The 27,805-nt window shown below is 38.1% G+C and overlaps 1 protein-coding gene across 1 annotated transcript in view; it reads left to right on the forward strand.

Annotated features, from left to right (window-relative positions):
• Positions 1-5,952: 5,952 nt before the first annotated feature.
• Positions 5,953-27,805, forward strand: part of ivd (isovaleryl-CoA dehydrogenase) — a 34,895-nt gene continuing 13,042 nt past the window's right edge. The window contains exons 1-7 of the mRNA XM_039741261.1: positions 5,953-6,180; positions 8,045-8,134; positions 15,114-15,165; positions 17,888-18,057; positions 18,646-18,739; positions 19,337-19,473; positions 26,879-26,975. Coding sequence (XP_039597195.1) covers positions 6,055-6,180; positions 8,045-8,134; positions 15,114-15,165; positions 17,888-18,057; positions 18,646-18,739; positions 19,337-19,473; positions 26,879-26,975 — 766 coding nt within the window. The 5' untranslated portion in view covers positions 5,953-6,054. The remainder of the gene's footprint in view (positions 6,181-8,044; positions 8,135-15,113; positions 15,166-17,887; positions 18,058-18,645; positions 18,740-19,336; positions 19,474-26,878; positions 26,976-27,805) is intronic.

Here is a 27,805-nt window from a genome sequence, read left to right on the forward strand (position 1 = left end):
TGGTTTATTAACGGGAGTATCCTCCCTGATTTGCTGGTGTTAAGTTCTGTGTGTTATGGATGTCTGTCATCAGTTGACCTTACATGTTTTTACTGATGACACACAGCTGTACTTATCAATAGCACCTGATGACTCCGACTCTTTCGATACACTAACACAATGTCTTACTGGTATTTCTGAATGGATGAATAGTAATTTTCTCAAACTAAATAAAGAGAAAACTGAAATCTTAGTAATTGGCAATAATGGATTCAATGAGGTTATCAGAAATAAACTTGATGCACTAGCATTAAAAGTTAAGACGGAAGTAAAAAACTTAGGGGTAACCGTTGACTGTAATCTGAATTTTAAATCGCATATTCATCAGACCACTAGGACAGCATTTTTTCACTTAAGAAACATAGCAAAAGATGCTGAGAAATTAATTCACGCTTTTATTTTCAGTAGACTTGATTACTGTAACGCACTCCTCTCAGGACTACCCAAAAAAGACATAAATCACTTGCAACGAGTGCAGAATGCAGCTGCTAGAATCCTAACTGGGAAAAGAAAATCCGAACACATTTCTCCAGTTTTGATGTCACTACACTGGTTGCCTGTGTCATTCAGGATTGACTTTAAAATACTGCTTATAGTTTATAAAGCCTTAAATAATCTTGCTCCATCTTATATATCGGAATGCCTGACACGTTATATTCCAAATCGTAACCTTAGATCTTCAAATGAGTGTCTCCTTATAATTCCAAAAGCTAAACTTAAAAGAAGTGGTGAGGCGGCCTTCTGCTGTTATGCACCTAAAATCTGGAATAGCCTGCCAATAGGAATTCGCCAGGCAAATACAGTAGAGCACTTTAAAACACTGCTGAAAACACATTAATTTAACATGGCCTTCTCATAACTTCACTTTAACTTAATACTGATACTCTGTATGTTCAGTTCATCACAATAACTATTCATAGTGGCTCTAAAATCCGTACTGACCCCAACTCTCCCTTCTGTTTCTTTTTCCGGTTTCTTTGTGGTGGCGGCCTGCGCCACCACCACCTACTCAAAGCATCATGATTGTTTTATCTGTCCACTCTGGCCATCGGACCTTACTTATTCCATGTTAATTAATGTTGACCTACGTTTATTTTTTTATTGTGTCTTCTATTTTTCTATTCATTTTGTAAAGCACTTTGAGCTACATTTTTTTGTATGAATATGTGCTATATAAATAAATGTTGATTGATTGATTGATTTCCAGTTTTTAACACTGCCCTCTGATATGCTCTTACCAAATTGTCTACATAAGCCCCAATCACTTTAGTTGCATATTTGGTAATTTGCTGGAGCTTTTTCAAATTTTGGTTTGTCATTCCACTAAACCAGGCAATGAAGCTGATGACAGACTGAACCACATTGTGATAAAAGGACAGCATGATGTTCTTGTCCACTTTAAATGGTTTGAGTTTACGGAAGTGAAATAAGCACTGTTAAGAATACATTATGCTTTTTGCATTTATATTCTAATTAAGATTATTATCGAGGGTAATTCCTAGGTATTTATATTCAGTCACTATTTTTACTTCCTCTCTCAGACCAATGATGGGTAAACATGCAGATTTCTGTCTCTTAAAGTCAAATATAATTTCTTTGGTCTTTTGACAAACTGCCTGAAGAAGAGGCCTGAGTTGCCTCGAAAGCTTGCACATTGTAATCTTTTTAGTTACCCAATAAAAGGTGTCATTTTCCTTGACTTTTCATTGCATCTACAATGGCTAACATGGTACAACACCTAACCACTACAGACATTGAATGTGAGATAGTTCTTATTGCACCATTTTTCAAACAGTCTACTTGGTTTAAATAGTGGCTTTCATCCTCACCAGATATGAGCCTTTTCAGCATGATGTCATCAGTATAGTTGATAATGGAACATCGGTCATTGTTCTGCCTCAAATGACCCATGTACAATGTGAATAGTAATGATAATAAAACACAGTCTTGTGGACACTTTCTGTTTGAGTGAATTAATTACTTTTGAAAAAGTAAGAAAGTCCTGAATCCATGAAGTAATAAAAGGGTTAACATTTGTACTGTTAATTTTCTCAGTAACTATGTGAGGCTGAATGGTACCGAATGCTGAAGAAAAATCCAGAGACAGTGTTCTGGCATATGAACCAGGACAGTTGAGCGCTACACTTCTGTTTGCACAGGAAGCAAATTGGTGGTTATCTTGAAATGACTTTGTCTCTGTCATTAAAATGTTTTCACTAAGTGTTCAAAGCATTTCATTGGGATGAACATGACTGACACTGGCCTACTCATTCAGACTGCTTGGCCTGGAAACCTTAGGAACTGGGATCATGATTAAAGCGTGCTCTCTCAGCAGGACTATGCACTCATGAATTTGTGCATTTTTGATTACCATATCCTTTACCTTGAATACACTAAATTATGAGGTACATGTATCGTTCTGAAGCTCAGTCATGTTAAGGTGATCTTGTTATCTACGAACAGAGACTCCAACAACAAGACAGCAGGTTAAGGGCTTCAAAGTCCTCACTCCCTGCTTGAGGAAAATCATTGGTAATGAAGAGACCACAATGATTGAGGAAATCTGGTATCCTACCAAAAGTATAATGCTGCATTCCATTTACCTCAGAAGTTGGATATTGGAGCTGGGAATGATATCACATCTGAGTTGATGGCATTCCAGTAAAGCAAATTGATAACAATGCATTACGTGGTATTTTGTGCATCAAAACACCGTGGCTACATTTTCAAAGATAGAATTAAGACTGTGCTGTGTGTACGATTGATTCAATGAGATACAAATAGACAGAACTGCTAATAAACAGTATAATACTACAGCTTTCACTTCTCATGATATGTGGTGCAGCCATCTTGGATTTTGAAGTTAGGATTGGTGAGGCTCTCCCAACTTTCCAGGTAAGAAATGCAACTTGTGGGGTTATTCCAGTTGAAACTTCTTGGAACTGAGGAATTCTAACTTCCAACTTCAAATGAAGTACAGTATAAATCGTCAGCACTGGCTAGGTCCTTCCTACTTGAACAAACCTAAATATTATTTTCTATGCTGAAGTCTAAACGGGTATAAGAGAGGATACCAGCAAAAACACAAGGGTATTGTGAAATTAAACGACACATTTATACGTTAGATGGGAGCATGACACAAAAACAGTGTCTGGCTTAAATCAATAAGATGATTGTCCAAGAACCAAAAAACAGTCAGCAAATAAAGACTTCTGAATAACTGAAAAAGATAAAAATGCAGAAGAACCACAAAACTCAAGAAAGTGGGTTATGTATATACATGTCAGAGGAACATAAACTAAGTAAGAACTTTGAACAGTTGAAAATGACACAGCAATACCCTGACAAATAAGTGTTGAGACTCTGCCAAGGGTGATGCCCAAGAGCTCCAGTTTCCATCTAAACTGAGAGCTCATGTTATGTGTGTATATGCAGCCAACAGTGCCTACAGCTGGCACACAGACTGTGGCATTTTTAAGCCTCCCTCACAAGATAGGCAGCTCCTTCATTGCCTATTTAGCAATTTGCTAAATCTCAAGTGCCCATTTCCAATGGCAAACTGTAGCTTTTCTGCCACAGCACTCAAATCCACCATTTGTATCATGGCAATCAATTGTGGTTTGTAGTTCGCCTGCCCACTTTTCTTACACCTGTTTACCAAGACTGACGCTACGAGAAACATACGGCTAACAACATTATCAGCTATGCTACCTAAGAACCACAACCATAAAACAGCATAAATCATTCTAAATGGTTTTATGACCAGAGACTTTAATTCTACATCTAAAGAACAAGAAGAAGAGTTCGCACAGAATGTATTGTATAATTCAGAGTGTGCCCACCCATCTACTACTTCAGTTCCAGATGCAGATTTCCTCAGGAACTGCTTAAACTACTATGAACACATCTGTTTTTCTGCTGATGTTGAACTAAGATCCAGAAAACAACCATTTCACCCAATTACCTACTAAAGCTATAAGACAGATACATAGATAGAACTTAATTTGGAACCTCTTTAAATAAATAAATACATCAATAGGTAGACTACTTAAGTAAATACATACATAAATATAAACACACACTTGAATGAGTGTAAAGCAAGAAAATTAAAAAGAAAAGTTCTGACTTGACTGTCACAGTCACAGTTAAGCATTATGCAGACATATCACTATTAGTATAAAGGAGTCTTTGTAGCATTTCTTGACACACTTCTGCTGAATAATTTGTTGGCAGGCAGTCATCAGTGTTAGTGAGTCAGAGAGAGGATGTACAGCATTGTTCATAATGGCAATCAGTTTTGTTCTAATTCACTCCTTTCCTACGACCTCTAGGGGGTCCAGAGTGTGTCCCATTTCTGAGGTTTCACTTTTAATTATCCTGTTGATTTGATGGGCCTCTCTTGAAGTGATATTACCAGCCCAGCATACCACAGTGTACAAAATCACATCGATTATCACAGAGTTGTAGAAGATGTGAAGGATGTCACTTCCCACATTAAAGGAATGCAGTCTCCTAAGAAAAAAGAGCCTGTTTTGCCCTTTCTTATATAGAAACTGTCATTAATGTGGACACCTAAGTATTTGTAGGTGTGGACTACCTCTACATCCACTCCCTGAATAGTGATCATCCATTGAGGCTCTTTGGCGTGGCAAAATTTAATAACCAGTTCCTTGGTTTTGCTGATTTTAAGATGCAGACAATTTTCTTTCTTCTAATAAACAAACTTTCCCAGCTGACTCCTACTCCATCTCATTCCCTTTATCAATACAACCCATAAGTGCAGAATCATCTGAGAATTTCTCCAAGCGACATGACTTGGTGTTAGATTTGTAGTTGGAGGTGTAGAGAGTGAAGAGAAAAGAAGACAGAACTGTTCCTTGTGGTGCTCCAGTGTTGCTCACATCCATATCAGAGGCACAGTCCTTGAGCCTCACAAACTGAAGGCTGCCTGTCAGACAGTCGATTGTCCAGGACACCAAAGGCTCATTGTTTTTAATTGTTTCAAAGTTTACCCTTTATCATCGATGGATGGATGGTGCTGAAGGCGCTGGTGAAATAAAATATAATTCTCACAGTGCTGCCAACTTTGTCCAGATGAGATAAGCTTTGTGGAGGATATAGATAATTGTATCCTTCACTGCAATCTTTGTCTGAGAGATATACTGTAGTGGGTCCAGGTGGTCAACCACAAGAGGACTCATATAGTCCAGGACCAGTCACTTAAAGGTCTTCATGATGTGAGATGTACTGTAAATGTCACTGTTCTGTAGTCATTAGGTGAAGAGGCACCTGCCTTTTTTGGAACGGGAATAACGCAGGATGTTTCCACAACATTGGCACTTTACGATGCCTTGGGGACAAACTGAAAAGGTGACAGAGGACACCACAAAGTTGGTCAGCACAGGCCTTAAGAACTCGAGGACTGTCACTGACCATTCCAGCTGATATGGTACGAGTTATTGATGTAGTAGGGATGGTGTGGGGAGACTGGTCATTGGAAGAAGGTATAAGTGGGAGGGAAAATCTATTAGAAAATTGGCTCAGGGCGTTAGCTTTGTCAACATCCCCTTCTAGCACCTCAGCCCTGGATTGCTTGAGTCCTTTAATTATATGCAATCAATTCCAGCTATCCTTCATGTTATTCTGAGTGAGTTTGTTTCCCGTTTTAGTTTGTAAGCATCCCTTTTTTACTCAGATTTTTCTTTACCATATGCTGCATGTTCTCTTTTTTAAGGGACCACTTTCACAGCTCCTTCGGCTTTATGTCGAGTTGCAAAAACTCAGTAAGGATGTTGTTTTTAATAATGATGAGAAGAAACCCGTCAGCTAACATTTCGACTCTCTTCTGTGACGCGGATGCTTAGCTGCAATTCCCTTCTAAACATGGCGCCCGAAAGACGACGCTTCCTCAATGCGCAGGCGCACTAATTGCAGGTTTAACAGGCAGTTTCAGTGCAGGGCCTGCCTGAGTTGCGGTTGTGTTCGAGTTGTACTCTTCGTATCTTTTATATCAAAATGTTGTCACTTCGTAGACTTTTACTGGTAGGCAGGAAGGGTACGGCGGTATGGCGTCGAGGATGCGCTGGCTCTCCAATTCCTATTGACGACATAATTAATGGACTGACTGAGGAGCAGATGCAGGTGAGTGGGAAGGATACACAAAGACTACCGGGGACGCACCGCAGCCGGTTTATGCTATGTACTATACTATATGCAAACCCCTTTTAATTTAAGCATTTGTACCAGTGGCGGTATACTTTCAGCATCCCATCATTTGTTGTTAAAAGTTGGGTCGCCCAACTCCACGCAGGATCACCACTGTTCTCGTCCAGGACACTTCTGTTATCTCGCTCTACTGAGACTCAAAATCTAAGTTGCTGCTTCAACCCCGACACACCAATAGTAGAAATGATAAGTGCAACACTGTTATGCAAAACCTGTGACATTGTTTTCTGCATGTTGAAGACTGAATTACCCAGTTGCACACTGTAATGCAAGAGCTTATTTGGTTAACGGAGAGAGGGGAGTGTACCTCGCACGTCCGCTCTGATTGGCCCAGCAGTTCGATTTCATTTTTTCCGCCACCCCTTCATCGTGACCTCTGATCTAATTTTCTCTCTGACAGAAATGTATTTGGTGGAGTGCCGATTTATATACCGAAGAGAAACAATCTAGAAGAAGTCTTAATTATTTATCCGTTTTGATCAATTTTGGCCATTCACTGACATAATCCAGGGACTTTGTATAATACATTGTTCGGGATTTTTCACTATTTCAATGTAGTTATGCTCATTCCACATATTCATATTTTGCGTGAATATATCTTAATAGTGATATATTAAGTTGTATCACCTGCTTAAGTGCCATTTTTTCGGATGTTATGCACATAGTGTTTTTTTGTGGGAGGCAGGAGTAGAGTGTGGAGTTTTTATGTTCTCTTGAAGTTCATATGGAACTCTTGGGTTGACTCCATGGTTGTTAAACTAAACCAATATATTTACACCGGGGAGGGTACAACAGACAGCTGGCAAGACATTGAAAACCTGGGAGCTCTTCTGACATGAACTGCTGGTTTTGCACACAGATTATCATTAGGGTTTCACTTTGTCTTGTGTGGCTTCAGCAGAAATGCCCAGTGTAGCCTGAGTGCATTTGAAGATGCAGTATTTCAAATACCCATGGAGAAAGATAAAAGTAAAAAAGACAAAATAGGAAATATTAAAATTGATTACAAATGCTATTTTTATTATGGTAAATTAAAATAAGGTTTCATCGTAAGTTTTTTCTTATTTGTTGGGACATGCGACTTAAAAGTTGTATTGAAAGCCATTTGGTAAATTTTGAACATATGCAGTATAAAATACTATATTCTGATTTTTAATTTAAAGATATATGTTAACACTGACAGTTAAGTGTTCATGAATTCTTTATTGTCAGTATCAAAGAAGGTAATTAACGTGAAACCCCAGTTTTGATTTTCAGTGGTTTTCCTCCTTTATACTGTGTGTGTCATGGATGTCACAGCAAATTAATGTTTGTGAAAGTGTCATAAAATTTGCAATATTTTCAAAATAGGACATTATGAGATGAAAGTATAATTTGCTATTAAGAAAGAAAAATATTAAATATTTATCTTCATTAAACAATTGATAGATGTTCTTGCAGAAATATTTTAAAGCTATACAAGTTTGTACCTTCTTTGGCTTTCTTTATTAAATGCACTACATTGAAAAATGTAATATTTCTGTTAATAATGTATCTTTATCTCCAGGCACTACACTGCACGTTACTGTATATACAGTGTGTGTGTGTATATATATATATATATATATATATACATATATATATAATGTTTCTGTGTGCATAAAACAATTTTGCAAAAAATGACAGTTTCAATCATTTTTTTCACTTTCTGTCCTAGTAGTTTTTCTGAACACTAAATGTTTATCAAGTCCATCTATTTTGATCATTTGTTTTTATCCTTTGTATTTTTTTTTTTGTGCAGCTTAGGCAAACAATACAACGATTTTGCCAGGAGCAGCTTGCCCCTAAGGCCCAGGCCATTGACAAAGACAATGAATTTAAAGACATGAGGGTAAGTGATTTTTTTTTTGTTTTTAAGCCATCTTGCTAACTTTGTTGCCATAGGTTGCCAGTTTTGTACAAATTACTCCATGTGTGTTTTTTTATTATTTATTAAGTCCAAGGCATTTTTAATACATCATACTCCTGGTATTTTATAAGTTATAAATTACTGTATTTCTATAAGTGGTTGAGAGTAACATTTTTCATGATCATCTATCCTTCTATATAAAAGCGGTCGGGATTGTCCTTCCGTCCCGTGAGTGCTACGCAGGCGCGGAGTTTCACACGCCCGTCCATTTTGCAATGCACGATGGGATTTGTAGTTTTGATTTTCCAGGTAACAGATGATTTTCTACTCCAGACTGTGCGATATCTTCTTCTTCTTTCTTACTATATAAAAGCGGTCGGAATTGTCCTTCCGTCCCGTGAGTGGAAAGCGTAGCAGTATTCCGCTTATCACAGACTTACTACTTGCAGCTTGCGATACGAAGTGACATGATGTGAGCAGAGTTCTGGTGCTCCCATCGTTCCCTTGCTTTTGTGCGCGATGCGCTGGAAAAATAGACAAAATTATGTCTCTGGAAATAATTAATGTTGATGGAGTACAAATGCCTCACCGCGTAGTAAATATCAAGGGGTGGGCCGACCTCAATATAGAAAAAAAGTTTAAATTTCATCACAAAAATAACAGAAACTACGAGTATTAAAGTAATACCGCTCAAATGCAATATAACCAAATTAATGAGTTTGTATAAAATATCAAATTGATCTACATATTGAATTGCCTTAAGAAGTGGTCAACTTAAAAGTCGGTCGCCTTAAAAGGCGGGTCAGCCAAGTTTTAACATAAATATTGACTGAGTAGATTTTGTTCTTTATACAGTGATGCAGCCAGTGTAACCTGGTGCCTTTCTCCTTTTGTGGCCACTAGTAAGTGACAGTCTGTCTCTACACCTGTTATAAACATGTATTTTGGAACAAGTGTTTTACCTATACTGTACATATAAAAGCTGATTCTGTGTTTTTTTTTTCCAGTATGGAAATATGTTACTCTATATGTTTTTTTTTTTCCTCATAACACTGCACTCTATACTAGCAGTATCACAGACCAAAAAGGTATCAAAAGTGCTTTGACAGAGTTAGGTTTCCAGTTGAGCTTACATTTTCTGCCGCTCGACTCTGCTTTGGATTTTCCAAGCCTTGTTTGTGGAGCCTGCTTAAATAAAAATAGGTAGAAGGCATATGCTGCATGTTGTGTGTCATGATTTGTGTTAATACACAGTGTGATTGTTGTCTGTGAGAGCACAGTATGTTATGTTAAGAATAATCAAAAATAAAGTGCCAGATTAAAAGATATAAATGTAACTGTTGCGCACAGTGCTCAAGAGATTTCCATATCCTTAAAAAAAAAGAATAATAGAAAACAATAATCTTGATAATTTTTATGTACCTACTCATCCATAGTAAATGTTTTTAAAGGAACTGTGTGATGTTCATAAGTCTACAATATTTTTAATGTATGATATACTGTAAATAATTTTGCCCAGCCTGGTAGCTAGAAAGTGGCAAACAGATGACAAATCTCACATTGTCACAAGAGGTCTCGAGCCATTTTACTAACTCTGTTGAGCAAATAAACAAATAAATAACCAACAAATTTAGAATTTGAAATGGGAATTGTTACCTCAGGAGTCCTCTATTTTGCCACCTGTAAAATTCAGTATCCTAGAATTTGCTATGAAATACTGTAGTATGGGGCGGCACGGTGGCGCAGTGCCTCGCAGTAAGTAGATCCGGTTTCACTTCCCGGGTCCTCCCTGTGTGGAGTTTGCATGTTCTCCCCGCGTCTGCTTGGGTTTCATCCGGGTACTCCAGTTTCCTCCCACAGTCCTAAGACATGCAGGTTAGGTGCATTTGCGATTCTAATTTGTCCCTAGTGTGTGCTTGGTGTGTGTGTGTGTGTGTGTGTGTGTGTGTGTGTGTGCTCGGCCTGCCTTGCACCCTGTGTTGGCTGGGATTGGCTCCAGCAGACCCTCGTGACCCTGTAGTTAGGATATAGCAGGTTGGATAATGGATGGATGGATGGATACTGTAGTATGTCCTAGATGTGAGGAAAATTTTGTTACACTTTTTTTTTCCCCCCAAACATTAGTGTCACTTTTATTATACTAAAATAAGAATAATTTAAAAGTATGAATTATATATTCATTACTTTTTCAGTATGTGTTCATTTTTTGTTTTATTGTTTTTGCTCTTTAAATAAAGTTTGGTCGAGTGTTTATTGATGTTGAAGGTGATGACACGTGGGGGCAACACGGTGGCAGAGCGGTAGCATTGCTGCCTCGCAGGGAGTCGCGTCCCTGGTGTTTCCTGCCAGGAGTTTGAATGTTTTCCTAGTGGGTTTCTAGAGTGTGCTGTGATTTTCTTCCAAAGACATGAAGGTTTGGGGATTTGGTGATGCTAAAATGACGGTAGTGTATCTGTGTACTTGTATTCACCTTGTGTTGATTTGATGCCCTGTCCAGGGATTGTTTCTGCCTCACGCCCGGTGTTTGCTAGAATGGGCGCATCCCTTTTTTTAATGGATGTAATCATTAAACATCCATCGTTTTCAGAGGTATTGTGGCAAGGTGTCCTCAGAATTTAATGGATGTTTCAGGCAATTCACAACACAGCGAACCCCGACATTTACTCACCGTAAAAATATCTTGTACTGCCACCTGGTGGAATTTTCCAATTTTACGTAAAGTATGTGTGCAAGTATAAATAGTACACCGCGTGCATAGCAGGAGCACACATCATGTGAAGTATAAACCCGACCTATGAATGTCATGAGGGTGGTACGGAGAGAGGATGGTAGGACTAATGATTGGGGGAGGGGAGTGGTCAAGGCAAAATGATGCAGACATGACAGAAAACATTTTTAATATAATAGAGAGATGTTTTTGCTGGCCCTGATGAAATTGGCAGTGGCATTTCAGTCTGGAGAGCTTAGAACGCATTTCTATTTTGAGCCAATGTAACGTTTATATTTAGGTGGATGGTAGATTGATCTCTTCAATGGGTATATACCAGGGGTGGGCAAAGTCATTCCTGGAGGGCCGCAGTAGTTGCGGGTTTTTGTTCTAACCCAGTTGCTTAATTAGAAAACAATCCTTGCCAATAATTACATTTCATGGCTTGTTAGTGCTTTAACTCTGCTATGTCAAGTCATTCTCATATTCTAGATTTTTTTTCCATTCTAAGGATATCATCCAAATACTTTGAAGTGTAAAACGGATGGGTAATTCTCAATCCTTCACTTTTTTCTCTTCTCTTTCCTTCCAAATATTTAATCAAACCAAATAGTGCACGATAAATACACACAGGTGTAAAGGGTATCAAGCAAAATGGAAAGCTGCTGGTTTCTTTTGTCATTTGCATCTTATTGCTAATAAGGAGAAATTAAAAACCAATAATGCAGCTGTTTAAGACTTAAATAAGCAATAAGGGTTTAAAATCTTAATGAGGGAGACAACTAAAATGATGCAGAAGTGTTTCTAGAGCAATAAGTGCTTCTTATTAAGCAATTGGGTTGGAACAAAAACCTGCAGCCACTGCGGCCCTCCAGGAATGACTTTGCCCACCCCTGGTATATGCAGTACATTAGACTTATGGTGGTGTTACTGCTTTTCATAGTGGCAGCAGGTTTTGCAGTAGCAAATGTCTTGTAACAAGTTTATCTGCTTTATGACCTACAGGATTTACATGTCAAAATGTGAATGTGGAATATGGGAAAGCTCTAAAAAGCATAGCATTGGGTGGAATTAGAGTTGTAGTATGGTAGAGATAATCAAACCTATTAAATTAGTAATAATATTGCTCCTAATTTTGCTTCCTTTTTTGCCCATTAACTTGTATTTTTAAGTGGTCATTTTTGCATTTTGTCCCCTAATTATTTCTCATGCTGGTTATATAATATTCTTCTATGTTGGCTTAGGTCATTTTTGTATTGTATAGCAGTTTACAAAAACATCTGGTACCTCAACACGTTATCCAGTGCTATTCATTATTTCCTAGTCACCTTGAAAAGGAGCTTTGAGCAGTAAACATTTATAACATTAATGAATTATTTTTAAATTCTTTGTTATAAACTTAATAAAGTACTTATTTGTATAATCATTCTAATATCTGAATGATTGAATTGTTGTTTACGTCAACTGTAACCTGATAGCTACAATATTGTAGTTGAATTACACTTGTTTCAGTATTGTTTGCAGCTTGATCATACCTCCAGATTCTGTGCTAATTATCATCTGTGTGAAATTTGTAGTTTTTTTTTCTCCTTATTTAGAATTCCAGTTTTTTTTAAATTCCAAAGAGTTGGTGATTTTTAAATGCCAGTGTGTTTTTATCATAATATGATTTTGCTAAAATGACTTGGTTTGGGGTGGTTTGTATGTGTGCGGTAATATTTGGTTAGGGATTACATTATACATTTGTGTGACAAACTATTTGCCCCCTTCCTGATTTCTTATTCTTTTGCATGTTTGTCACACAAAATGTTTCTGATCATCAAACACATTTAACCATTAGTCAAATATAACACAAGTAAACACAAAATGCAGTTTTTAAATGATGGTTTTTATTATTTAGGGAGAAAAAATCCAAACCTACATGGCCCTGTGTGAAAAAGTAATTGCCCCCTGAACCTAATAACTGGTTGGGCCACCCTTAGCAGCAATAACTGCAATCAAGCGTTTGCGATAACTTGCAATGAGTCTTTTACAGCGCTCTGGAGGAATTTTGGCCCACTCATCTTTGCAGAATTGTTGTAATTCAGCTTTATTTGAGGGTTTTCTAGCATGAACCACCTTTTTAAGGTCATGCCATAGCATCTCAATTGGATTCAGGTCAGGACTTTGACTAGGCCACTCCAAAGTCTTCATTTTGTTTTTCTTCAGCCATTCAGAGGTGGATTTGCTGGTGTGTTTTGGGTCATTGTCCTGTTGCAGCACCCAAGATCGCTTCAGCTTGAGTTGACAAACAGATGGCCGGACATTCTCCTTCAGGATTTTTTTGTAGACAGTAGAATTCATGGTTCCATCTATCACAGCAAGCCTTCCAGGTCCTGAAGCAGCAAAACAACCCCAGACCATCACACTACCACCACCATATTTTACTGTTGGTATGATGTTCTTTTTCTGAAATGCTGTGTTCCTTTTACGCCAGATGTAACGGGACATTTGCCTTCCAAAAAGTTCAACTTTTGTCTCATCAGTCCACAAGGTATTTTCCCAAAAGTCTTGGCAATCATTGAGATGTTTCTAAGTAAAATTCAGACGAGCCTTAATGTTCTTTTTGCTTAACAGTGGTTTGCGTCTTGGAAATCTGCCATGCAGGCCATTTTTGCCCAGTCTCTTTCTTATGGTGGAGTCGTGAACACTGACTTTAATTGAGGCAAGTGAGGCCTGCAGTTCTTTAGACGTTGTCCTGGGGTCTTTTGTGACCTCTCGGATGAGTCGTCTCTGCGCTCTTGGGGTAATTTTGGTCGGCCGGCCACTCCTGGGAAGGTTCACCACTGTTCCATGTTTTTGCCATTTGTGGATAATGGCTCTCACTGTGGTTTGCTGGAGTCCCAAAGCTTTAGAAATGGCTTTATAACCTTTACTAGACTGACAGATCTCAATTACTTCTGTTGTCATTTGTTCCTGAATTTCTTTGGATCTTGGCATGATGTCTAGCTTTTGAGGTGCTTTTGGTCTACTTCTCTGTGTCAGGCAGCTTCTATTTAAGTGATTTCTTGATTGAAACAGGTGTGGCAGTAATCAGGCCTGGGGGTGGCTACGGAAATTGAACTCAGGTGTGATACACCACAGTTAGGTTATTTTTAACAAGGGGCAATTACTTTTCACCCAGGGCCATGTAGGTTTGGATTTTTTTCTCCCTAAGTAATAAAAATCATCATTTAAAAACTGCATTTTGTATTTACTTGTGTTATATTTGACTAATGGTTAAATGTGTTTGATGATCAGAAACATTTTGTGTGACAAACATGCAAAAGAATAAGAAATCAGGAAGGGGGCAAATAGTTTTTCACACCACTGTATGTTGTGTGTTCTGAAGGTAAACATTTAGTATGAAAAGGGTCTCAAGGAGGGAATGTCCCACTTTTATAGTTTTTCAGCCATAGCTACTTATACAACTTTTTTATTGTCTCTCTCACGCCATACCTGTATATTTCTTCTTTCCCATTCATCTTTTATAGCATTTCTTAAGGTCAGTTTCTAGGTTCAAAGTCTGATGCATGTATTTGACTGAATGGCTTGACCTTAGTTCTTGCTTTTTCCATTACTTAACATTGTTTCCTTTTTTGCCTTTTATCAAGTCTCTTCATGTTGATGAAAGTATTGTTTTAATTATATATTTCATTTCATTTAATATTCAGGAGTAGCAGTGGTCATTTTCTATTTCTTTCCTTGACATCTGTCCATATCTTTCTTTTATTGTATTCACACTTGATTCATGGTATGGTGTTTTAGTGACTCACTTCTTTTCCTTTTTGCAAAAACAGTTATCATACCTGTCTGTTTCAGTCCTATGCAGTGTATTTATTCCAAGTCATGTGTTAATACTATATATAGACATAAGACCTATTTGTTTTATATTTAACAGTGTCTTTAGTAAAATGCCATTACAGAAAACAAAAAATACTGAGTGTTCCCTGCAAGTGATTCAGATAAGCCTTTATCAATTAAAGTAGTCCACAGGGTGAACAAACAGTTCAATATAAAACATTTTTCATTTTAGCTCCTCCGTAGGCCTTTTATACAATTTGTTTTTCCTAATTTCCTGACAAACTTCATTGTTTGTGCTGCAAAAAATATTTTCACATATTTGGGGGTTTATTTGTATATTTTCATATCGGTAAATAACAATATGTGCTAAATAGCAAGATGTCCCACTTCCTACTTCAAAGGTTATGAATGCTTTTTTTTTTTTTAATAAAGAATTTTTGGAAAAAGCTTGGAGACCTTGGGGTCCTTGGAATAACAGCTCCTGGTGAGTATTGCTCTCATATAATTCTATAATTTGCTAATGCTAAAAACAAGTAAATACTTGTCTGTGTTTTAGGAAACTTTTTTTTTTCTTTTAAAGGCATGATAGGAGGATGCTCTGTATGGTAGAGCTCTATCCCAAGAAATACACATTTAAGGACAGCAGAAATTAACAAAGTTTCAATTTTATTAACAAAATGTTCAAGCATGGGGAATTACTAAAGGTAGATCACAAAGTACAAGTAAACATAAGAGGCACACAATCCTGGTGCTTCTCTGAACCTACCCAGATCAACTCCTTAATCTGTCTTCCAGTCTGGGAAGGGATTGGTGGGTTGGGAGGTTATTATGAGGGCTGGGGTTGATTGGTGATGGACATACCTTATCCACTTACCCACCTCAATACCACATGTAAGTATTTCTTTAACCCCTCTTCTAACGTACTGGCTTCTCTTTTCATTCCAATTGAGAATTTGCCCTACTCTCAGGGTGTAAGATAACCTTAACTGCCATTGCAGGTTCTGTTCTAGCTAAATACTGAAATACAGTATGTCATTGAAAAAAGGGCCTGCCTTAACATTTGCTTCAGACACACCATGTGCTGTTGTTATTAAACTTCCCTGCTTCCGGAGAAGCACTCCTCCTGTGTGCTTTGTTGAAAAGACAGCATTGTCTAGAATTTCTCCTTCTTAGATCATGTGCCCTCTGGTGGTCATGTTGGTTTTGTTTGCTCTGGTATTTCCTCCCTGACCCCAGTCTATTTTTAAGGATCTGAAATAATTACCTTTATTTCATAATTTAAAAAATCTCCATATTTAAGAATTGGATGTTCCAGTACACACTAACTTGATAATCTAGTAGTGTAAGCTAGAAAATAAAAGATAAACTCTCCCTATAAAAGACTATTCAGCCATACCTAATAAACAACAAAAAATACACTTGTGAGGCAAACAGTTAAATTAAAAGCATTACATCGGTCTGTAAGTGAGAGCGAAATAAAAATGTATAAATCAAAAGTATCAAGAATACTGCAACATGCTAGCTTATTTGGTAGAATGGAATATATCAGGGGTGGCATGGTGGCGCAGTGGGTAGTGCTGCTGCCTCGCAGTTAGGAGACCCGGGTTCGCTTACCGGGTCTTCCCTGCGTGGAGTTTGCATGTTCTCCCAGTGTCTGCATGGGTTTTCTCCCACAGTCCAAAGACATGCAGGTTAGGTGCATTGGTGATTCTAAATTGTCCCTACTGGCGCCCTGCCTGGGGTTTGTTTCCTGCCTTGTGCCCTGTGTTGGCTGGGATTGGCTCCATCAGACCCCCGTGACCCTGTAGTTAGGATATAGCGGGTTGGATAATGGATGGAATATATTAGCCTCTGCTTAAAACATCCGGAGATTCTGTAGGAGTTTCTTAAATAGCACCTGAGGAAAGATATTTTGTTATCAGACTAGACTAGTTTGAAGCTTTCTGTTTTCAGTGCTAAGCAATTTGAATGACATGAAGATGGCAGATTAGTGCATTTGTTCATACAAATGCCATTCTGGGAAATTCCCAGAAGATACCTTCGGTCTTGAGCTGGAAAATCATCTGTAAATTTGCTGGTAAATTTCAGGGATGGGCTGCCAATATTTAAGGGGCTAAAAAGATCAATGGAACATGGAAGATTTGAACAAATGGGTCACAGCTGGTTTTGCAGTCTTCATAACTAAATTGTAGTAGTAGCAGTTACGTATCATCCGTTTTTTTTTTCTTATGCACAAATATATTTTTTCAAGGTTTTTTGGTTTTAATAAAAAACGTTTTTGTTATTTTTCTCATCTTATTTCTTTCCATCTGTCTATCCATCCATATCATGATCATACCTTTTCAATTACAAGGTTGCTGCAACACTTCTCTTATTCCAAAAGGGTCAGATGCAATGCAGAGAGTAAGTCAAAGCTGAAAGCTGCTCTTTTGTAGTGCAGTTGCTCTCACACTTGGACTTGACACCTAATGTGCAGTAATTCAGATTGATCTTGCTGCATACCCCAGGCAGCTCTGTGTATTGTTTGTATTTTGTGATTGCTAGAGGCTGTCCCTCAAACTAAGATGAATTACCACAGAGTAGTGTCATTTAAGCCAGTAATGCTGGGTGCATTTAACTTTTCTTACAAACCTTTAATAAAGTGTCCTCGGTTAGGAAATGTCTGGAGCACCTTCTCATGGCACAATTCATTGTATGAATAAGAAAATAGGGGATTGGCCTTCTGTGGCTGTTCCATTTTTTTACATCCCAGTATAGTTTGGCAAGAAGAACTAATCCACCAGTATTCAATGTGACCTTCCTGAGCCATGTTAAACCTATTGGTCTTCCTTCAGGGGTTTGTCCTGGATTATACAGTTGTGGTTCCTTCTGGACGCCTATGCCTATGTGTGTTCCCTGTGGCATAGTGGTAGAGCTGCTGCCTTGCTGTAAGAAGATCACGGGTTCACGTTCTGTGTTCTCCCTGCGTAGAGTTTGCATAGGGCTTTGAGTAGTGAGAAAAGTGCTATATAAATGTAAAGAATTATTATTCTTCCTCGCACGCTTGGTATGAGGTGGCAAAGGAAACAATGACATTTTATATAGCGGGGCAGTGTGTGTGTGTGTATAGTTATTTGCATTTCTCAGTGCCATTTTTGGTTTCACTTGGCCTTTTTTGACCATTTTTACAATGAAATGTTTTCCATCTCTCTTTCTGCTGTCTACAGTTGAGTTTGGGGGCTCAGGAATGGGCTATCTGGACCATGTTATTGTCATGGAGGAAATTTCTCGTGCTTCAGCTGCTGTTGGCTTAAGTTATGGTGCTCATTCAAACCTATGTGTTAATCAACTGGTTCGAAATGGCAACCATGCCCAAAAGGAAAAGTATCTGCCCAAGGTAAGCTGGCATATCCTTCTTTTTCACCTGCAGTTTTCTGTCTAGATATATTGGTAGGTTGTCCACAAATTTATTCCATTCAAGGTGAAGATATTACCGATTAATTGAAAGGACTCAAATATTTATTATTGTATCCTTAAAATACAAAGTTTTGTAGTTAAGACATGAGATGTGCTAATAGAATCATAAAAGGAACTCTAACCCACTCATGTTTAGTTTACATGTATTTAAATCAAAAATCAATTTAATTTTAAATTAATTATGAGGTTTAAAATATAGATATTGGCCAGATTATCTGCAATATGTTGTTAGACAATGGAATTAATGTTATTTTGATATAAGTTATGTCATAATAAAAATACTGTATATCAGTCAATGTAATAGTCTTAAAGGCTAAATACTTTGAATTAATACGGTAAATACTGTATCGCTACTGGAATGTGAAAAAAATTAAGATGTATAGCTGAACTTGTTGTATTTTGGATACATACTGTTAGTCTGAAAGCTTTTCCTTTAGTTACAGTGCAAACATATTAATAATTGTCTTATGATGTGAATCCTCTAAATAATTTCTTTCAATCCTTTCAGCTTTTAAATGGCGAGTATGTTGGTGCTTTGGCCATGAGTGAACCAAACTCTGGCTCTGATGTTGTCTCCATGAAGTTGAGAGCAGTGCATAAAGGTGAAAATCTGAATTTTCTTTTATGAGCTATGTATCATGAAACGCAAGATTATTTAGTAATATGCAGTTTGTTATTAGTACCACTATCTTCAGTATTTATTGTTTTTAGTCTATCTGCAGTTTACTGTTCTTTCATTACAACTGATGTTTTTTAGGAAAACATGTACCGGTAACCTTATTACTAATACTTTGTGAATGTTCTGCACATTGTATGAGAAGGTATAAGACATACTTCATTTATTTTGGATTTAGGCTTGCTTAATACAAGTTAATATATGTGGAGACTTCAAAAAGTATAATTATTAATTAAATTCAGTTTTCTAATCCTTAAAGCCCATACAAATTGAATTTGCTGACTCTTCAATGTCTTAAATGCATACTTATGTTATTACTGTGTACTGTCAACACCATCTTCCCGGTGTAGGGTTTTTTTTTTTTTAATTTCAGATCCTTGCCATTCTTTCTGTTCCTTCTATTGAATGCTCTAGAGAAATGTTGAACTTCTCATTCCCATTCTCACCTGTGCAAGTGTCCACTTGGCGGCACTGAATTAATGTAGACCCTTGATGTCACTGTATTCTTTTTTTTTCCCATTAGGTGATTATTATGTGCTTAATGGCAATAAATTCTGGATCACTAATGGTCCTGAGGCAGATGTTCTAATAGTATATGCCAAGACAGAGGCCAATGCCAAGCCCAGCTCACATGGCATCACTGCTTTTATTGTAGAAAAGGTAAGCATTTTATTAGAGGGAAAAGTTATCATGCAATTCAAACTAGAAAACTAGAATGGAAGTACTCTGAACAGAACACCGGTTCATTACAGGCATCCAGACACCCTCCCCCAAATGTATACAATAAAACTATTGTTATGTACATTTGACAATATCTGTAAACATTAAAAAAATATATATTTTTCCATAAAAAATTAATGGGGGAAAAAAGTAGCTGGGTGAATAAAATCATGTGGCAAAATTACAAATTGCTTTAGCTTTTCTGTGTCTCACTCTCTCTATCTCTGTGTGTGTGTAGCGTACTCTTTGCGTTATTTGACAGTAAAACTATTCAACCATTCTATGATATGCTTCTCGCAACTGAAAGAGGGCACCATGGCAGATGTTTGCAGGCTCGCAGACCAACCACAAGCGTTACTTGGTAGGTAACCACCCATGCAATCAGATTGTGATTCAGACTGCGAATGCTATGAATGTAATTACTGTGATCTCCAGGCTGTCAAATAAACGAACCACAAGCCGTGGTGCAGTGTAAAGGGACTTTGTCTCTGACGCTGATGTCCGAGGGTCGAACCCCACGAGGGGTGCAGTGGAGTGTGTACGCCTGATGAGCCCAAATAAGTGCGGAACACGTGTTGCGTACTCTTTGCATTATTTGACAGTAAACTATGTAATGTACACTCACCTAAAGGATTATTAGGAACACCATACTAATATGGTGTTTGACCCCCTTTTGCCTTCAGAACTGCCTTAATTCTACGTGGCATTTATTCAACAAGGTGCTGAAAGCATTCTTTAGAAATGTTGGCCCATATTGATAGGATAGCATCTTGCAGTTGATGGAGATTTGTGGAATGCACATCCAGGGCACGAAGCTCCCGTTCCACCACATCCCAAAGATGCTCTATTGGGTTGAGATCTTGTGACTGTGGGGGCCATTTCAGTACAGTGAACTCATTGTCATGTTCAAGAAACCAATTTGAAATGATTCGAGCTTTGTGACATGGTGCATTATCCTGCTGGAAGTAGCCATCAGAGGATGGGCACATGGTGGTCATGAAGGGATGGACATGGTCAGAAACAATGCTCAGGTAGCCTGTGGCATTTAAACGATGCCAAATTGGCACTAAGGGGCCTAAAGTGTGCCAAGAAAACATCCCCCACACCATTACACCACCACCACCAGCCTGCACAGTGGTAACAAGGCATCATGGATCCATGTTCTCATACTGTTTACGCCAAATTCTGACTCTACCATTTGAATGTCTCAACAGAAATCGAGACTTGTCAGACCAGGCAACATTTTTCCAGTCTTCAACTGTCCAATTTTGGTGAGCTCGTGCAAATTGTGCCTCTTTTTCCTATTTGTAGTGGAGATGAGTGGTACCCGGTGGGGTCTTCTGCTGTTGTAGCCCATCCGCCTCAAGGTTGTGTGTGTTGTGGCTTCACAAATGCTTTGCTGCATACCTCGGTTGTAACGAGTGGTTATTTCAGTTAAAGTTGCTCTTCTATCAGCTTGAATCAGTCGGCTCATTCTCCTCTGACCTCTAGCATCAACAAGGCATTTTCGCCCACAGGACTGCCACATACTGGATGTTTTTCCCTTTTCACACCATTCTTTGTAAACCCTAGAAATGGTTGTGCGTGAAAATCCCAGTAACTGAGCAGATTGTGAAGTACTCAGACCGGCCCGTCTGGCACCAACAACCATGCCACGCTCAGAATTGCTTAAATCACCTTTCTTTCCCATTCTGACATTCAGTTTGGAGTTCAGGAGATTGTCTTGACCAGGACCACACCCCTAAATGCACTGAAGCAACTGCCATGTGATTGGTTGATTAGATAATTGCATTAATGAGAAATTGAACAGGTGTTCCTAATAATCCTTTAGGTGAGTGTATATAACATATAAAAATATAATATATATAACATATATAATATAACATACATATACACCATATATACTCACATATAAGGCAGGTCTTGAAACCTGAAAAATCCATCATCAAATCAGACCCTGACTGATACGTCTGTTCAAAACTGCGACACTTTTTTTTTTTTTAAAACATCTTGCCTCCTCAGATGCATCGAAGTTTGTTGCAGCAGCGCAGTTACCAATTTCTTTCGCTACTTCAGCAACATTTAATTCAAAACCAGCTTCATATTTTCTTCTGATCGAACGCTCCATTGTAGGTAAGGGATGCTCTTACGGTAATGGTGTATAAGGGTGTGAGATACAAAAAACACAAATCAGTGCAAACGTTGCTTCGGAATATTTCAGGTATTAGTGTGTGGTCATGTAGTCACAATACATAAAAGGCCGTATGCTCTGTGGTTACTGTCTCAGGTGGCCGTTAGCATTATAATCTCTTGGACCAATAGTGTGAGTTTTCTGCATTCGACTTATACGACTGACATAAAATACCAGAAATTATACTGTAAAATCAAGTCCCGACTTATCTGTGGGATAACTTATATGTGTATTGCAAACTTCAATCTGTCGCTTATCAACAAAAACACAATTTCTTCTTCACCTTAAAAGCTAAAATTTGACAGGATGGTACATTTAGGGCAAAAGGTACCCACTAAGAAAGAACATTCCAAGATATGAATATTTAGTGGTAATCCTGCCCCCCACCCCCGATAGAAAAACTAAATACCTCAAAATCTCGAAAATGCTTTGACTGATTTCATTGACCTTTGGTGACAACGTAGAAAAAAGAAAATTAGCTAGCACGTTTCACATTTTTCTTGGTTGATATTTGTTGTAAGTGATGCTGTAGCGTGTGGGTTATTCCAACGCATTGCATGTCCTTTTTGCCACAATGGTTTATGCAAATGAAGGCTGTCTACAGAAGGAAAGTTCAGCAAAGCTCAAAGAAGTGTTTAACAAGCATGCTGTAAAGCTGAAAGGCTAACCATTTGCTGCGAGTGTGAGTTTAGTAAGTTTAACGCAAGGAAGGTATTTAATACATATACAATCTTGTGTCCCATCAGCCGTCTGGCTGCTCCAGACAATTTCATCAGTGCTTACAAAGTTTAAATTATAGCATCAACACATATTGCACATCATCAAAGGTAGCAACAGATAAGGTTATTTATTTATTTATTTATTTTCTAAACCAGTTTGAGATAAGAATTCCTTTGTCTTGCTTGAAGACAGCTTTTATCTTGGAGTATGAATTTTTTTTGTCTCATCTTGTTTAGACATATGGCATTTACAAGAGACATCCCCATTTATTTTGATGTGGTCCCTTTATCGAGAAATGTGTTGCCTAAACATTTGTGTGCAGTGCTGCGAAACCCTTGAAGAGCAATCTTCCTTCCTTTCTTTCTTACTACTCGCCCCTCACCCCAAAGAAAATGTAACCTATTATAGTAAGTTTAGGTGTTGAAAACATGCAAAATGTAATGTATTCAAAGGGAAACTGAACTGTTTTGTCTGTCATTGCTTGACGTGATATTTAGCATAATCTACGAGATTCGAGCAGCTGGGCATTGGTAGTGTGATGCACTTGGCAAGCATGCACTTCCTTTTATTGTGCAAACCATATTTGACAGTACACCTGAGATAAACTGATTATACTACATTGTTTTTTCAGTGCATAGCCTTGCATTTTTGAAAATGCCAACACTGTTGTTGCAGCATAAAGTGAAACTCTTCATGCCCAATATTACTGATCCTCACTTTTTCAAAGTTTTGTGAAAAGCAGAGACTTTGACCTCTCATATCCCATTAAGGCATGAACTCTGGGGTTGATTGATGAAGTATGCACAACTTCAAGTCCTTCTGATCATTGCTGCTGAAGAAACATATTGGTTTACCCTTTATCATAAGGGTGATTTTTACCTGCACAAAATGTTTGTTTTTTTTGTGTCTAGAGATTAAAAAATAGTGGGGGAACCCCAAAAACCTTATGTCTAGTATAACTAGAAATCTAGACAAGCCAAATGATACATCATATGTGCAGGTTTTCTCATACTGATGATTTAGGAGGATGCAGACTATAAAAACTGAAGTGATTTCAAAATGTTCATAAGTAATTCTTTTGAATTAAATTTCAGTCACACATTTAGTGCCAATTACAGCAGAAAACAACTTAAAGGTGCTTAATACCAGAAAATAAAAATACCGTACTTTGGGCAAAGCTGACATTGAGATTCATTGACTAGTTGAGTATGAATCACTGAACTAAATAGAAATTAAAACAACATATCCTTTGCAGTATACAGTAAGGTGGGGTGGGGTTGGAGGATCTTTAAAATTGAGGTATGACAAAGTATAGAATGAAATTGAAATTCACAATGTAAAAGAAACCAGAACAGGAGATATCAGAATATACATGAACGTTTAAGATCTCATTATTACTTGTAATATTTCATTTTTATGTAAAGTAAATTTCACAGTATTGCTGTTGCAGTTTGCTTGTGAACTAAAAGCTTACCCTGTACACTTACTAACTTGCCCAGAGCATGATTCTCATCAGAATCTAAATCCATGTAAACAAATATTTTATGGAAGAAAAAAGTTACACTGTTCTTGTGTTCTTGATAGATATATAGGACGTGCTTCAGAATTGGTGGGGAGATTTTGTATTTTACATTTGGAGTAATATCTGGTTCTTCATCTTGTCATGTCTTATATTTGTAAAAACCTGAACTGGAAGAAATCTGTAATACATTTCATTGTACAAAAAAATGTAGATTTGTACATCAGCCCCGAATCCTTTATTATGAATCTGGCTTATCCAATACATAATCTTAACTCGATATTATTAGACAGCAGCAGTATTTAATCATGTTATAAAGACTTTCTAAAGTTGATTTAAAATTGGTGTAAATAACAATCCTGTATATCATAGCCTAAAATGTATAACTGCTTTATCACACACTAGACATTTATAGTTGTCTGCCAACAAGAAACAGTAAAAGTGACGTCGTCCTCAGTCATCCTGTTTACCTTATTCTGAACAACAGTATGTACCTAAAAAAAAAAAAATCAAACTTCATGTGGTTTCTTCCTACTTTTTCAAAAATGTAAAGCTTTACTTTGATAAAAATGTGTTTTTATCTGATCATTTCAGATTTATTGTCATGTATATACAGTGTAATGAAATTCTCATCTGCATATTTGACCAACAAGCACCACGTTGTCACTGTCCTTGTTTGGTGGGCCAAGGTTTCTTTTCATATATAGTTTAATGATATTGATGTTAAACTTAATTTCAGATGTGATTTTGAAACTATGAAACTCACTAAAAAAGGTGTTTTTTTTTTTTTGTTTTTTTTTTTGATGGGGTGAATTACTATTAGTGGTTTGACCACACCATACCCTGTTTTTGGACTTGTAAATTTATCAGAAAAGGATTCTAATGAAATTAAACCAGGGATAGAATATCTTGTGGAAATTCCATATGGCTAAGCAGAATGCCGAATGCCGTTATGTTCTTACATGAGATCCCGCTTTTGCAAGTGATATTTAAACATTGTGTACACTAATAAAAGCATACTCCCAGCAGCCCCAGCAATTTTCTATCTGATAGGAATTGTAGTCTTTGTTTTGTCACTGTGACAAGGTTACAGATGAGATGAAAATATATACTGGAGAAAAGATCTGTATATAAACTATACAGCTGATAGTTAAATCACAGCTCCTGGGGTGTTCTCTTCTTCATGCACCTCAATAGTTCAACTTCTAACATAGCAGCTCTGAGGAAGACATTTATCAGTCTTTTTCACAGTGTTCCTATTTGAAAATAAAACCCTAAAATTACAAGTACAGGTAGTCCCCGAGTTATGGATATCCGACATACGACTTACGAACGGGGCCGCAGCTGCTCTTTCATCTGTCTGGGGGACTAGACCCAGGCTCCTCAGTAAGTACCAATCCGTCATCCCCAGCCTGGGGACGCTGCAAGTGGTGGCTGGAGGGGGGCAGTTTCGCTGCTCGTGCAGTATAGTGTCCCTCGGGCGGCTTTGGTTGATGAATGGGGCGGTGGGGGCCGCACCCCATTCATTCTCAGTGGGCGGCTGGGTGCATGACAAGCGCTCGTGTGCAGGACAGAGGCTTGATGGGGCGAAGGGGGGCAGTACGCTGCCCGCCCACCACGCCACCGCAGCTACTGCTCCTGACTGGACGGAGGCTGGATAGGGCAGAGGAGGGCGTTTTACTGCCCATCCACCACACAACCTTGCAGTGTCCCTCGAATGGCTGCCCTGTTTGTTCTCGGTGGGCGGCTGGTGATGCTGCAGACGGTGACACGGTTGTGGCTGAACGGAGGCCATTGAGGGTGAATGGGGCAGCGGGGGCAGCATTGTAGTGTGCCTCGGGTGGCTGTCTGTTGAATGGGGGCGGTGGTGGGAGATTCACTACCCACCTTTGGCCACACCGCGTTCGCTCTCGGGCTGATGCTGCAGGCAGCACACTGTATGCAAGTGGAGATGATTGTGTGGTGGGTGGGTGGTGAATCGCCCCTCGCGGCCCCCATTCATTCTCAATAGGAAGCCTGCTTGTACTGTTACGCACATAGCAGAGGGGTGCCTTCCTGCTGTGATAGCGTGTACAGTGCTGTGCAGAAGAGCTCATCTTAACCTTTTGTCTTCACCCTTCAAGAATGTCTCTGAAACACAAATCTGATGCAAGTGCTGGTGATACAGTAAAGAAAAGAAACCCATCACCATTGAAAATAAAGTAGAAATAATAAAAAGGTCAGAGAGGTGAAACTCCATCATTCATTGGCAGAGTACTTGGTTACAGTCGGTCAACAATAGCATTTATTAAAATAATGTACCTGTTCCGACTTACATACAAATTCAATTTAAGAGCAAACCTACAGTCCCTATCTTGTACGTAACCCGGGGACTGCCTGTAGGTTGATAACTATTTGAGGTCTTTTGGCTTGTTGCATCCAATAGATGATGAATGGGGGAACTAAAGTTGAAGAATAGGTATATCAGATGCTGTATTTGTACTGAGTTTGTCTATACATTGACAGAGTGGTAGAATTATTGTCAGATAATATTAACCTCCTTCCAGGAATAACCTTTTCAGCTGTGAACTAAGAGTAAGTCTAATTTTTGGCAGAAAAAAATAAATTCTCACAGCCTTCTGTTGGACTGAAAATGTCAAATTATTTATGGGCCTGCTTGCAATATTCCCTTCCACTGCTTACTTTCACATTAGTTTTGTTCTATTTCAATATCTGACCCTGCGCTCCTACCCACAAAGATCATGTGAAAAAACTGTTTGTTCCCAAAAAATATATGAATTTTTTTATTTTGAAAATGTTCACAGTTTTGATTTGAATTTTGTAACAGTTGGATTACTTTGTTTCTGCCTGTTGCATAATATAGTATATGGCCTTAATGATGGATTGAAACATTTTATCATTTGTATCTTTCATAGGGTATGCCCGGGTTTAGCACTGCACAAAAACTAGACAAGTTGGGAATGAGAGGTTCCAGCACCTGTGAGCTCATCTTTGAAGACTGTAAAGTTCCTGGTGAGGAGAGATTTAAGGATGAGTGTGCCAAGTAGTGATGGCAGTCTGCATCTGTCTGCTGCAGGCTTTGTATTTTACCAGCTTTATATGTATAAATAATCCGGCACCAGGTCTTGGATGCAGCCTGCTGGTTAGAGCATAAAAGTACGCAAGGGTTTGTAGCTTTTTATTGGGTGTATTATTCCTTCTTGAAAACGGTGGCCATTTTTTTTACATGGTGAACAACTAAAGTCTTTGTTTATTCTAAAGTACCATACTGCCAATGCAGGAGTAGGGCTGTTAACATTGTATGGTTACAACACACATTTTAAATTGAAATGAATATCGAAATGCAAGGTAAAACTTGTCTTCAGGTGGCTCATTTGGAATGGTGTGCAGAAATGCTTTTTCTTTTTGACACCACAGTATTTCTCATAGTCCAGTCTTTCCACCATTTAATTACTAATTTTCGGTCAGTGTTTCAAAAAAAATGTTTTTAGGGCAGTAGCCTCACTTTCACTTTAATTCTGTGGCAGCCTGCCAGAAGGTATTCTAGCTCATACTGTATGTGATGCTTTTCACATAAAACATGTCATTTTCTGACAAGACCTGCAAGTTCAATTTTTGAGCTTGTCTAAGAATGCTTATTTTCCCACTTTTACATTTAGTATCATCTCTTCATCTACTGTTGCATTTCCTTAACATCTTAATATGTTAAGCTGAATACAAGACATTTTGTCATGGTATTTTTAATGATAACAAAACATTCCCATTTTGCTCTTGTTTATTAACATTTCTTTGTATTAAACATTTTTTTGTTTCCATGTTTGTAACTTTGCGCTGCAAAATAT

Source organism: Polypterus senegalus, chromosome 18 (assembly GCF_016835505.1).
Source record: "Polypterus senegalus isolate Bchr_013 chromosome 18, ASM1683550v1, whole genome shotgun sequence".
NCBI lineage: Eukaryota > Metazoa > Chordata > Cladistia > Polypteriformes > Polypteridae > Polypterus > Polypterus senegalus.